The sequence below is a fragment of the Chelon labrosus genome, assembly GCF_963514085.1.
Source record: "Chelon labrosus genome assembly, chromosome: 7".
Lineage (NCBI taxonomy): Eukaryota > Metazoa > Chordata > Actinopteri > Mugiliformes > Mugilidae > Chelon > Chelon labrosus.
In genome coordinates, this window is record NC_140343.1 from 12748957 (window position 1) to 12761756 (window position 12800).

General features: G+C 41.8%; 1 protein-coding gene across 2 annotated transcripts in view; it reads right to left on the reverse strand.

Annotated features, from left to right (window-relative positions):
- Positions 1-12800, reverse strand: part of xpr1a (xenotropic and polytropic retrovirus receptor 1a) — a 64265-nt gene that overhangs the window by 17122 nt on the left and 34343 nt on the right. For both annotated transcript variants that reach the window (XM_084548901.1, XM_084548900.1), the window contains exons 3-8: positions 5386-5487; positions 2310-2530; positions 1946-2095; positions 1733-1816; positions 480-561; positions 168-355 (exon numbers count right to left, since the gene is read on the reverse strand). In XM_084548901.1, coding sequence (XP_084405027.1) covers positions 168-355; positions 480-561; positions 1733-1816; positions 1946-2095; positions 2310-2530; positions 5386-5487 — 827 coding nt within the window. The remainder of the gene's footprint in view (positions 1-167; positions 356-479; positions 562-1732; positions 1817-1945; positions 2096-2309; positions 2531-5385; positions 5488-12800) is intronic.

Consider the following 12800-nt stretch of genomic DNA (forward strand, 5'->3'; position numbering starts at 1 on the left):
CGTAACTAAACTCCATATGGTTATGTTGCATGTATCAACATGAACACATGGCTAATTAAACACACGTGGTCTGAGCTATCGGTCTGAGCTAACAGCTCTCAGCTATTTTGATTTCCTGAAAACATACGACCCAATTCTATACAACGGTGCGTGCATCTTTATTTCACCTCAAACAGGTGTTGGTGCGAGAGGTTGTTTCGGGGATTGATCTCGAAGATCAGGACATGGTTGACTCCAGCCTGCCTCCATCCGTAAGTGTTGATGCCCAACAGGAAGAGGAACTGGATCAACAGGAAACCGCCCCGATAGATCCGCACCAGGGGCCACATGTTCTGGTTGCGGATGAATGCAACACCTAAAGGAACCACAGTATAAAATACAATGTCTGACTGTGCTTGTAGACACAATGTACCAAAAACAACTGGATATTTCAAAGACGCATTACAAAGGGAAAATGAATGGAGGTTTATGTGACCTACCAGAAAGAACGAAGGCGATGGCAAGAATGATGAAGAAACCGCAGTAGAGACCCACGCGAAAGGTTGTCCAGGCCAAGGCAGGCTGAACCAGGTAGAGAGGAATAGAGAATAAAGCATGAAAATATAAAAACTTAGCCAATGTGTATATTAACAAGTTCCTTTGCTGCCAAAATAGCCTTGACCCGTTGAGGCATGGACTCCACTAGACCCCTGAAGGTGTGCTGTGGTATCTGGCACCAAAATGTTAGCAGCAGATCCTTTAAGTCCTATAAGTTACGAGGTGGGGCCTCCATAGATCAGAGTTGTTCGCCCAGCACATCCCACAGATGCTCGACTGGACTGAGGTCTGGGGGAATTTGGAGGCGAAGCCAATACCTCAAACTCTTTGTTGTGCTCCTCAAACCATTCCTGAACCATGTCTGCTGTGTGACAGGGTGCACTGAGTATTCTGACACTTTTCTATCAGAACTAGCATTAACTTATACTGCTACAGTGACTTATATGTCGGACTGGACCACATGGGCCAACCTTCGCTCCCCACGTTCATCAGTGAGGCTTGGCCGCTCATGACCCTGACACAGGTTCGCTGCTTTTCCTTCCTTGGGCAACTTTTGGTAGATACTGACACCCCACAACAGCAGCAGTTTTTGCAGACGCTCTGAACCAGTCGTCTGGCTATTACAATTTGTCAAACTCACTCAAATCTTTGCACTTGCACATTTTTCTTTTTTATACTGTATACATACATATACAACTAACTAAAAGTAATTTAGTATCTGCTTGATATGCACAAGTTCATTTAATATACACATGCATGTGGGGGGCAATAGAGAGATCACACATTACATAATTCAAGTGTGACATGGCAGTAATTAATGCGGTAATAATAACAGTAGATATAACATCAGGAGGCAAAGTGGCACTAGCCTCGATTATTTCTGAAAGATATCCTGTCTGTCCAACAATGGAAAGGCACTTATAAAATCAATAGTGAAGGCTCTGATGGTTTCCTCCGTCTTGCTTTCTCACCCGCTCCGTCTCACACATGACACACATCTCACCTTCTGTTTTTAATCTGCTTCTTTTCTTTTAATCTCCTGCATGTGTCAGAAAAATATACTTTGACACATTTTTATTGTCATTTTGTCAAAATGTTTCCATTGCTTTTGAAATTGTGCAACCTCCATGCTTCCCCCATGCAACACTGTACATATTACAGTTTCATTTCCAGTGTAATCAGCTGTACTTCTGACCTGAGCTGCCCCCAGCGGAGGAACTCTCAACCTCTTCATCGCCCTCTGACGATCTCCTCCCTCCAGCTCTGTGGTCACGAGGGCCTAGACACAAAAACAACATTTATTTGGACGAAGGGGTTCGATGCACGTGTTATTATTTTTAACACGTGCCTTTGTGTTGTAGTGTGTATGTGCGTGTGTGTGTGTGTTTGTGCATCGATGAACAGGCACCTCAGTCTCAGAGATGAGCTGCGTGATCTTCTTGCAGGTGTAGAAAGGCGCCACCTCCACGTGGGCCACGCGCCAGTCGGCCCCGCGAGGCGTATCCAGGATCTTGTCATGTTTCTTCAGGATCTTACGGAAACCAGTGAAGTTCAGGTTCTGTGGAAGACAACGAGGACGCGCCGTTACATCCAGTATCTTCACCAGACCAACAGATTAGAAGGTTTACCTACTCTAAGCTAAACTGCTGCAAGAAACATAAAGCAAATCACAGCATTACACTTTAATTTTTATGAAAATATAACAAATGATTGCCTCTTTGCATATTTTGATTTGTTGCAGGCATGTGTGTATTAGTGTATGTGTTGAAGACCTGGTAGTTCTGGAGTAGGATGAGGCTGAGGTAGAACTCGCTGAAGGCTAGCTTCAGGTCCTTGATGTTGTGGTGTTTGCAGCGCTCCTCCTGTGACAGGTGGAACATCGTCTTTCGTTTCCGCAGGCCGGGCGGAGCGTTGCTCTCGCGCTGGGCGTCCAGCGACGACTGCAGCTCATTCTGCAGGGTGGCAGATCGTCTCTGGGCTTCAGCAAGTTTTTCTACAGAGAGAAAGATGAGAATATATACATATATATATATAAGTTTTTGAATACTAACACTTACAGACTCTCATGCTCATACTACACATATCCACCGTCGGATGCAGAGGTTTAATCTAATCCAGTTTAATCCATGAATGTATCGCTTTAATTTATATTATCACCCTGGGAGTACAGTAAAGTACATAAAACACAGTCCAAGAATAAACTGTTAATGAGCTCTACCAGTCATTAAAGGAACACTAATAAAGGCTGTACTAATAAAGAGAGTTGGACCACCAAGAGCAGGAAGGAAGGTTCAAAGAAGACCCTTCACTTTCAGCTCCAACTGCTTGTAAGGGATGTTAACTAGCTGCTTCTGCTTGACACCACTAACCTTAGCAGAGGACAAGTATTTAAATTGAGTAACAAGAGGCTATGGAAGACGACAGTTCATTCATCCTCTCCTCTCCTCTCCTCTCCTCTCCTCTCCTCTCCTCTCCTCTCCTCTCCTCCAGGAAACAGAAGCATGGAGTCTCTTAGGCTGAGCTGACATGTAAATGCTGTTGACTCAGGAACCATTATCTGGGTCAGAGATAGGTTAATATATCCCCGAGACAGAATGAGAGAGGAGGGGAGGAAATCACCCAGGGCCTGGGCAGTAACCTGCATTACACTGACTCCTATGGCACAGATTAGTCTTCATTCTCCAATCAGAATTCAGCTTTTCTGCTTTCTCTCATTGTGGTGTATGAAACTCTGATCAGAATAAAAGTACATACGAGCTGACCAAGTCCAACTCAGAACAACGACTGACTTGCTGATGTAACTTCAGTCTTTGAACTTATGAGGCGGGTTAGAGGGTTTAGAGAGCGTCATTCATGCCTTTCCCATCTTTGCTTGTCACTTCCATTAAAAGGTGGTCTTTAAATCATCCACAGTGTCATGCTTTGCTGTTAGACACGTATGTTTCTGATCTGGCCATGACTTGCAAGCTCTTCCGACTGGAACTGAAATCACCAAACAGACAGACCTGGAGTTACAATAAGTAAAACTGACATTTCATTGCAGTGACTGATAACACGCCAAACAGAATTTGGTTTTGAATCGGCTGCCAGCCTGACAGTCTGGGAAACTGGGGACTCCAGCCGTTTTTTTTCCACTTGCCTCAACAGAAGAGAAAAGCAGCCTCTGTTTGCTTGAACACACACCCACACAAATTCTCCAGATGTCACACTACCTGCCGCACAGGAATGCCACAGCTGTTATCTGACATCTAAATTTACAGTAAATCCTTATACTGGACCCGCACCGTCTGTCGCAGCAATGCATGACTGAATACACAGCCACAGCAGGAGGCGTGAGAAAGTCAGGACCCCTGCCCGCCGCAAGTAGGTTTAGATTAAATCTGAGGTCTGGAGTGGAGTGGCACAACAGCGGCTGGACAGTTCATCTGTGTGTGGCTAATGAAGCTTAAAAAGACAGGTGTTGGCGGTTTAGATTTACACTGGAGTGACTTCAGTGGAGTGTTTTCCAAAGCCTTGTTGTTCTTCCTCTGCTTTCAGAAATGTAAAGCCTGTAATAGTATAAAAGGAGTCTGCAAACTCGGCAAAACCTTCCATTTCCTTTAGTAGGTGTGTGTTTATAACCCATGTTGATGAAAGTGTTGTCCAACTGGATGGATTTTGGTGCAATGCAGCAGCGTGGCTTTGAGAGGTCAAGGACCCCTTTCAGAGTGAGATACAGAGGGAAATAGCCGCGTGGAGGCAAGTGTCTTATGTAAAGTCAGCACACGATTTATCTCCATCCCTCCACCGCTTCAACAACATACCCAGCTTTTTTTAAACACAGTAAAAAAGCATTCGATATAGCTGCCTGTCAGAGACGTCTCTGTGATTTCTTGTCTTGCCCTCCTGTGTGGCTAGGATAAAAAAAAGTGGCCTGGGAGCAGGATGAAGACGTTGATGTTTTCATTTAACCAGCCTCACACCTCTGCTCTGCTGGGGAGACAGTGACTCACTGACTCTAATACTAACGTGATGTGAATCTGCTGCTGTCGACAGACTTTACATGTGTCACATATAAGAACTGAGAAGATCAGGAATGACAACTATACAGATATAATCAGACTTTAATCTGCACACACTATTCTTTAAAAGGTGAAAGATGTAAGTTGTCTGCAGCAGATAATGATCACCATAATGAAAGCCTATTTAACAAGTCATGCCCTCTGTGGATGCTTCCTGGCACTGTTGACAGAAAAAAAAGCTCAGGAGATTCAAAGTTGCTTCAGTGCTTCAGTAAATCAACCTACCGCTAACAAGGTCCACAATGATTTATGCTCAGTTTGTTTACTTCTCTTGCCATCAATCTGTCAGTAATGTCCCATCATTATGAGATGGAACAATGTTTCCAGTCAACCTTGGCCCCCTGTTGACCCGGAGAGCCTGCAGTTTCACAGCTGTCCTCCAGAGGAAGCACCGCCTGTCTTTACATACCTCCCGTTTCTCCCTCGAGCTGAGGTTCAAGACCAGAGATGGAAACCTTCTGGGTGCTTGAATACCCAGAATATATTATGGCTTCCATCTCATGTTACACTGCACACTCCCTCGCTCCCTGAAATACACTTGAGCAGGCCCACTCAACCTAGACATGGCCCAAATGCTGAAGATTAGATGCAGTGTCACTTCTTCTTATGTGTTTAAATTTACTGCAGAGAAAAGTCTATATTTTGTATTACAAAAAATATTATAAAACACCTCACATAAAATAGCAAAGGCAGGATTAAGCTGGCTTATGACGCAGTCCCTGACAGCACACTGAAATGGTTTGTGGTATTTGATCTTAACCCAAGTGTGACTCAGCACAATAAATACCTGAATAGAATGTGTTGATTTTCAGGAGCTCCTTCTCACAGGTCTGGAAAAACCTCTCTTCAAATTTAGCGTAGTATCTCTTCACTGTGTCTTCATCCGTGACTGGGGGAAGAACAAAAAAAGAAACGGAAACAAAGAGACAGCATTATTAAAGATGACAAAGCTGACAAAACAGTTGCACTCATAGGTGGTGCTGCTGTCATGGGGTTACACACATCATATCAAATTAATGCTACTATATTATTTGAGGTCAAAATTTAGATTAACTATACAGTTAAAGGGGAATTACTGTTTTTTACAACCTGGACCTTATTTCTGGCATAAAATACGATTGTTTACTCACCCATATAACTATTGTGTAATTTGTAGTCAGTCGGGAGATATTTAGATCTGCGTATATCCATATAGTGGGAGCGACTGGGGCACCGAAACGCAGCCTCTAAATAACGCATTATGTGCCGCGAATGATACGCTAGTGCTATTCCCCGTTGAGTCCGGAGTTACCTGTTATCATCATCCGGAGTCTGTAGGTCAATCTACAGACCCCGGATGATGACGTTTTCTGTCCTGGATAACATCATCTCTGAGCGTTGTTTACCTGTAATTTGCTACTGCTAGTTATCAGGGTAATTCCGGACTCAACGGGGAATAGCGCTAGCGTACGATAACAAAATATTGGTGAAATTAACGAGTTTCGCTGCTGATAATGTGTTATTCAGGGGCTGCGTTTCGGTGCCCCAGTCACTCCCACTATATGGATATACGCAGATCTAATGTCTCACGAAAGACTACAAATTACACAAAAGTTATATGGGTGAGTAAACGATCGTATTTTATGCCAGAAATAAGGTCCAGGTTGTAAAAAAACAGTAGTTCCCACCAGCATTGGGGGACTTCACCAACTAGTGACTCTTCCAAAAACTGTAAGGTGTGTTACTCTATGGTTCGACAGCTCTAGAGCCCACAGACATCTATCCATTCAGAGTTACAATTAGATCAGCAGCTTCTTCCTGTCTCTGCTCTGTCTGACGAAAACCTCCATGTCTTTTTCAGGACCGGCCAATTCAATCAGCATTGATGCTGTGTCTCAAATAATCCTCTGCCTCATTCACAACAGGCTACCTAACACCTGACACAGCTTAAAATGTAGCCAATGGCCAGTCACTGTAGAAATGCACGTACACAGGCACGCAATGCTCACACATAGACTACAGTTGCTTCATGTCAGCAATTCTTAAAAGAATAATGATAATAATGAAAACCAAGTTTAATATATTCCTACAAGATAAGCAGATATTTACCAGTGCGTGCAACCATCAATCTACCAATGTGTACCAATGATACTCTTGCCATAAATATTGTTGCCATCACACACATCCACCCTTCCCAAATGTTCATTCCAAGCAGATTAAGCAGCGTGTTTTTCTGGATATATTCTCTTCAGTGTCACCTCACTATTATATACAGTAAGCCTGGGCTGAGGTTGAGGTGTGTTTCTATTCGACACAGTAATAAGAAAGAGATGCCCCAGGCAGCAGCCTCTTAATGTCACCGCTCTATTCACGCATACAGTAGAAACATGGAACATGAAAACATGAAAAAATGTTCAAGAGCAGCTTTAAAGTGACGGCTTTACAAGAAAAAATAATGAAAAACAGCCTCCACACGTAAAGAGAATCAATTATATGTTAATTAAAGATGTTTGGTAGGTGAAAGCACCAGAGAGTCTAATCTGAAAGTACAAATCATTAAGGACAACAGATGATTACGTACGGGATAGTACACAGCTGACATCGCTTTATGAATGAATATGCAGTTTACAAACTACAACTAATGGGATCAATTGGGACAAATAGGATAGATGGACACAAAAACAGAGCTGTTGTAACAGATGGTGGTGCAGATTGAGAAGGGGAAGTAAAAAATATGTATATAGCAAATATACTACTATACTGTATAAAGAAATGCAGCATGCGCCTATAAAACAACCTGTTTGAATAGATTCCTTACATGTCAGACAGACAGAGAAGGCATGACATGAAGAAGGGAGATGGAAAACATTAAATCAGCTAAAAGAAGTAAAAGTGAAATGTAAGCAATCGAAGGAGGGAGACAGAAAAGGAAACAGATGGTTTCCAATCTGCCTCACAGTTTGGGTGCAGTCACAACTCTTTCTCTACAGCACTGCAGAGCTCAGCCACACTGACTTGGCTGCAGATGGATGGATGACTGGATGCATGTTTGAACTGCTGACTGATCGGCTTGCTAGCATTAGCAGGTTAGCCGAATGACCGAGCACCTGACTGGCAGCACACCAAGCTGTAATGTCACTCAAAGTAAAAGGTTATGCTGCTAATGAACACTTGGCATGAGAGAGCACTAAAGGATAGTGATGCAAAAGAAAAGACGAGGGTGCAGGTTGTAAACTGTGGATTATTTAACATCTATATACCAAACTTTAGCTTTAAATAAATGTCTATTGAGTCACTATCTATCACAACCTATAGCCCAGTGATGACTGTATTACTTTATTCCAGTAACTTCAGGTGTTGTAAAATCTACCCGAACTGAAATCTTCCAGATGGTTTCTTTAAAATACCATCTGGAAACATTACCAATAAGATAATGAATGATAATTTGTTCCAAACTCTTCTGATTTAAACTGTTTATTTGGACTGGGGGCTTGGGGGGCTTTCTTCTTATGTGGAATACCTTAAACTGTGGTGTACCTCACTTAATCAGAAGCAAGAGCAGTTTTAAAAATCTCAGTTTGTTTTTGATCCTAGATCTTTATGCGACACTCAGAAAATAAAGAAAAATGTCAGTAGTGGAAAGATTTTTCTTTTTATTGTCTTTCTCAAATTATTTTAGGGTGTCAAGAAATCAGTCATGCGTCTGATTGTTTTAGAAGAACAATGTCTATTATGTAAAATGTTCTCTAGCTGGATACTGACTGACAGGGTGAGTTGTCCTGGATGAAAGTGAAGATGTGATGGGAGTTATTTTCAGATAAGTTAGGGGTTATGAAATGACATTGCACCTCTGTCTCTTTGCTTTGTACATAGAGGAGCACATCAGGTGTGTTGTTGCCCCAACACAACATGCACACATCGCTTTATGTTCACATATTTGTGTGTGTGGAGCGTATTGTGTAAGAACAAAGGCAACAATCAGAGCCAGAGTGCATCTTTGAATCCATCCTCGCAGCTGTGTTTTATGGAAGCTTCACCAGTAGACCCAACAGACTCGTGTGAAAAATATGCATCCACTAGAAGAGGAAGAGCGTTACATCACCCCAGCTATCCTCTTAAAATTAACTGTATGATACCATGAAATGCAATGAAACTCAAAGAAACTTCCTGAAATCATACAAGTGCTGCAGCATGTGGCAGATCTTTGATGTAACCAGTGGTGTCTGCGTTCATCTGACAGTGTCTTTGTCAGCTAACACAGTATGGGTTCTCATTATTTCTAGTAGATAATGGGATGACAACAACAGCTTTCACCAAAAGGGTATGAAGTTTGTAGTTTGGATTTCGGAGTAAATGAAAGCTTAAACAGTGTGACGAGATGGAAATGCCTGGAGTGTTCTCCAATGCATGTGGAATCCATTCATCGTTATTAGCTTTAGACATGGATACCATAGTGTACCAGAATTAATCCTAAAACATTTTTAGTGTGTTTGTTTTGAAACGACGAAACACTGCTTCACCAATAAACTTCCAGATTTAATTCTCTTTGTTTGTCAAGATGACAGTGTACATCTCTTCATTCACGGCCTCCAAAGGTAAAGCTGCGTCGCTGCTAGTCTGCAGAGACCAAGGACTTAGAAGCCCACTCCACTGTATCTTCAGTCCTGTGTAACAAGGCCCCTTCAGTCCTGGATATCCTAACATTTGTCTCATAATGTATGTGCATATTTACAGCTGAGTCTCTTGGAGAGAATTTCTGTCCGGATATTACAAGGGTCAGTAATTCATTTGACTTTTCTTTGTCATTAAATGGTAATTACCGTTTTTTACAACCTGGACCTTTACTATCCTGGACTCTGGACTCAACGGGGAATAGCACTAGCGTACGATAACAAAATATTGGTGAAAAGAGCGAGGCTGCGTTTCGGTGCCCCAGTGACTCCCACTATATGGATATACACGGATCTAAATATCGTCTGAACGAATCCAAATGACACCAAAGTTATATGGGTGATTTAACGATCGTATTTTATGCCAGAAATAAGGTCCAGGTAAAGATCTAGATGGACTGTGTTTATAGAATTTGCGAAGACTTATAGTCAGCAACTAAGATGTTTACATACCTGACCAAACAGAACCAACGATTTACAGCCTCTGAGCCTCTCACTTTGCTCACGGCATAAAAAAAAAAAAAAAATCAATATATGGCTTTATTACATTTAACTACTGTAAATTACAGCCATAAATTGAGACGCCCAGCAACAATTAGGCCTATGTTTTGTTTCCTCTTCCCCAGGCAAGATGATTAATTAGTTTTATCGCAATAAAGTATGTGCACAGTGATTACATCTTACATTTGAAAATTTATTTGGACTTGTTGATGATCGATCAGACAAAATAATGAGGAATTTTGTGATTATAAATCTTATTTTTTTTTAATCAGATTTAATGTATCTTCTTTGTCTGTCCTTATTCTGAACATTTTTAGATCAACTAAGAAAAATAACGTAATAAACACAATTTTGCCTATGATAATTTTTTTTGCTCAAAGTCTTTTGTTGTTTTTGTCTGGCTGCAGGAGACAAGAGACATATTTGACTTACTTATCTGTTAATTGTGTCATACTTTAAAGTCAGCATCAGCACCGACAGCCAAATCCAGACCAGACGTATCAAGTGTAATCAAGGGCCTCTGTGTTAATAAGGATAACCAGACATGCTGTGAAAACACTAGATCCAGTCCGGTGTATTGTGCGAATCCACCGGATTCACTTTTTCAAACAAAGAATTGTGCTGGTAGCAAGAAAAACAACTCTTGACCTACAGTATTCCCGGGGCGGCTTGTAGAAGGCAGCCCCCCCTCTCTCCGCTAACCCCTTCTTCTGTAGATTGTATAAATAAATGATGAGACAGCTTCCCCAGAACCCTGCTACACTCACCCCCAAAACACTTCACACACACGCACACACACATGCATATACACACACTCCCCACCCCCCAGCTTCTTATATTCCCATACAGGCATCCTGTGACGCGGCCCCATAAAACAGGCGTATAAATCCTTCGTGGAGTCCCTCTAACTTGCTGACCACAAACATGTCATTCCCTCACACCTTACGACTTCTTTTAGTCTTTTGCAAGCAGAGTGACAGATTTCGCTGGTAAGAGATTTTCTTTGCTGTTTACCTCCGTGTCGATTTGTGTTTTATTTATATTTACTCTATCCTACGTTTACTGCTGAAAATCAATTGTTCTTCACTTGGGACAGACAAGAATGACAGAAATGCGCTGAGAGGAGGGAGAGGGATGGTTTCCTCAGAATTAGAAGCTCAGATATCATCTGTCATTACACTGGAACCAGGAGAGGACACGGTATCTCCACAATCTTCTAAAATAAACACAAGTAGAACCAGGGCACTCCACACACAGAGACACACTCAAAATGTCCCTCTTTTTATGCTCCATTTAACCCATTTAACGACACCTCACTGTGCGATATGAAGTGTATCCTGATAGCATTATTGCCAGGGGAGCCAAAGAAGGCCATTACATTGTGAATGTCGGTGTAGTAGCTTTGCTTATCTCTCCCCTGCAAGCTCACAGGTGTAAATCACAAAGGAAGAGAAAGACGTAGTGAGCTATAAAAGAGAATAGGATTGACTTAACTCTGGACTTCAATCTGGAGAGACAAAAACAGCGAGTGCATAAAAGCAACTTCAGCATCCTCCGGTCTCAGGATTTAAGGAAGGAAACACAACGCTAAAACCAGCCAGACAGCCCCCTCCTCCCCTTCTCTCGCCTTTTTTTTTTTTTCTCGCCTATTCCCATTCAGCCCTCCAGCCACAATTAATTCTACCAATCATCTCTCTCATCAAGGCCAGGGGAGCATTAAGAATGCACACTCACTGGGCTAGACTGCCAGCCAGGGACGACCAGAGGGAGGATGAGGAACTACTGAGGCTCCCAATCCATTGTGTACTATTTATACTGCCAGACTGCAAGCTAAGCAGCTCCAAAAAAAAATAAACTACACCAGGGCAGATGATGGAGAGAATCACACGTTCAACACGTTCTGTGAAGTGTTAATATCTTTATCTTGTGTGTGTGAGTGAGTGTGTGTGTGTGAGAGAGAGAGGAAGAAACTGAAAGAGAGAGACTCGTGATGGGTAAATTACCAGCAGCCAAGTGAATACTTGATGAAAGGGAAAGAGTAAAAGCAAGAGGCCAGATGGGGTGTGAGATGATCCCAGGAACCAGAGGGAAAACAACCAAACACACTGGAGAATGATATGGGGAGAACAACAGGGAGGGAAAAGAAGTAAGGGGGTAAAAGGGGGGGATAAATGATATAGGAAGAGATAGAGACAGAATGTTAGAAATGAAGAAAATAGATGTAACATAATTCTGTCTGTCTGAGAAAAAAAAACATCAAAACTGTAGCAACAAAACTGACAAAAAAAAATCCCAAAAGACAGAAGAAATCAGTCAAAATAAATGGGTCAAAGCTTCAAAGTGTGCTAATCAAACAAAGACCTGAAACAGAGAGTCCTATGAAAATGCATGGTTGGCTTATTCAGCAGAATACGCTGAACAGTATTTGTCATTGTTTAGGACTGTTGCAACAATATTAACATAAATTTGCAAAAAGCAAGTCTCCGCTCAAAGGTTGACGAGAGAATTAAAAACTTGAACATCCCTACATTTAAAACAGATGCTTAAAAAGGTTTCATTAATTTGCTTTACTTGTGCTTTAACTTTGGAAATCATGTGATTAATAGAGACTAAACATTTTAACCTACTGATTTATGCCTCTATTATTTTGACCACATTTTTAGCGAGAGTGCTAGACCAAATAACCACAAACCACATCCTCCAAAAAGACTGTACAGTTGAATTAGCACCTCTCTGACACAGTTGCAACATAAACATAAATGAACACGACTGCAAGACTGTTACATAGGAATGCATACCTAATGAAGCGGCAAGAGACCGTATATACGTTGCACTATTTCGTATGTAGTCTGTTGTAAATGGGCTAAAACACTGGTTTACGTTGCCTTTTATCACTGAAAACCTTTTGACGTGTGACGTTTAGTTAGTAGGTCAGTAAGTAGCAGTAGAGTGGAAACTCAAGATGTACTTGTTTATCGTGAAACTTTTTTATCTAATAAGTTTAATTTAACGTTTCTGACTTGCAGCAATTACCTGAGTCCTTAAACGAGTC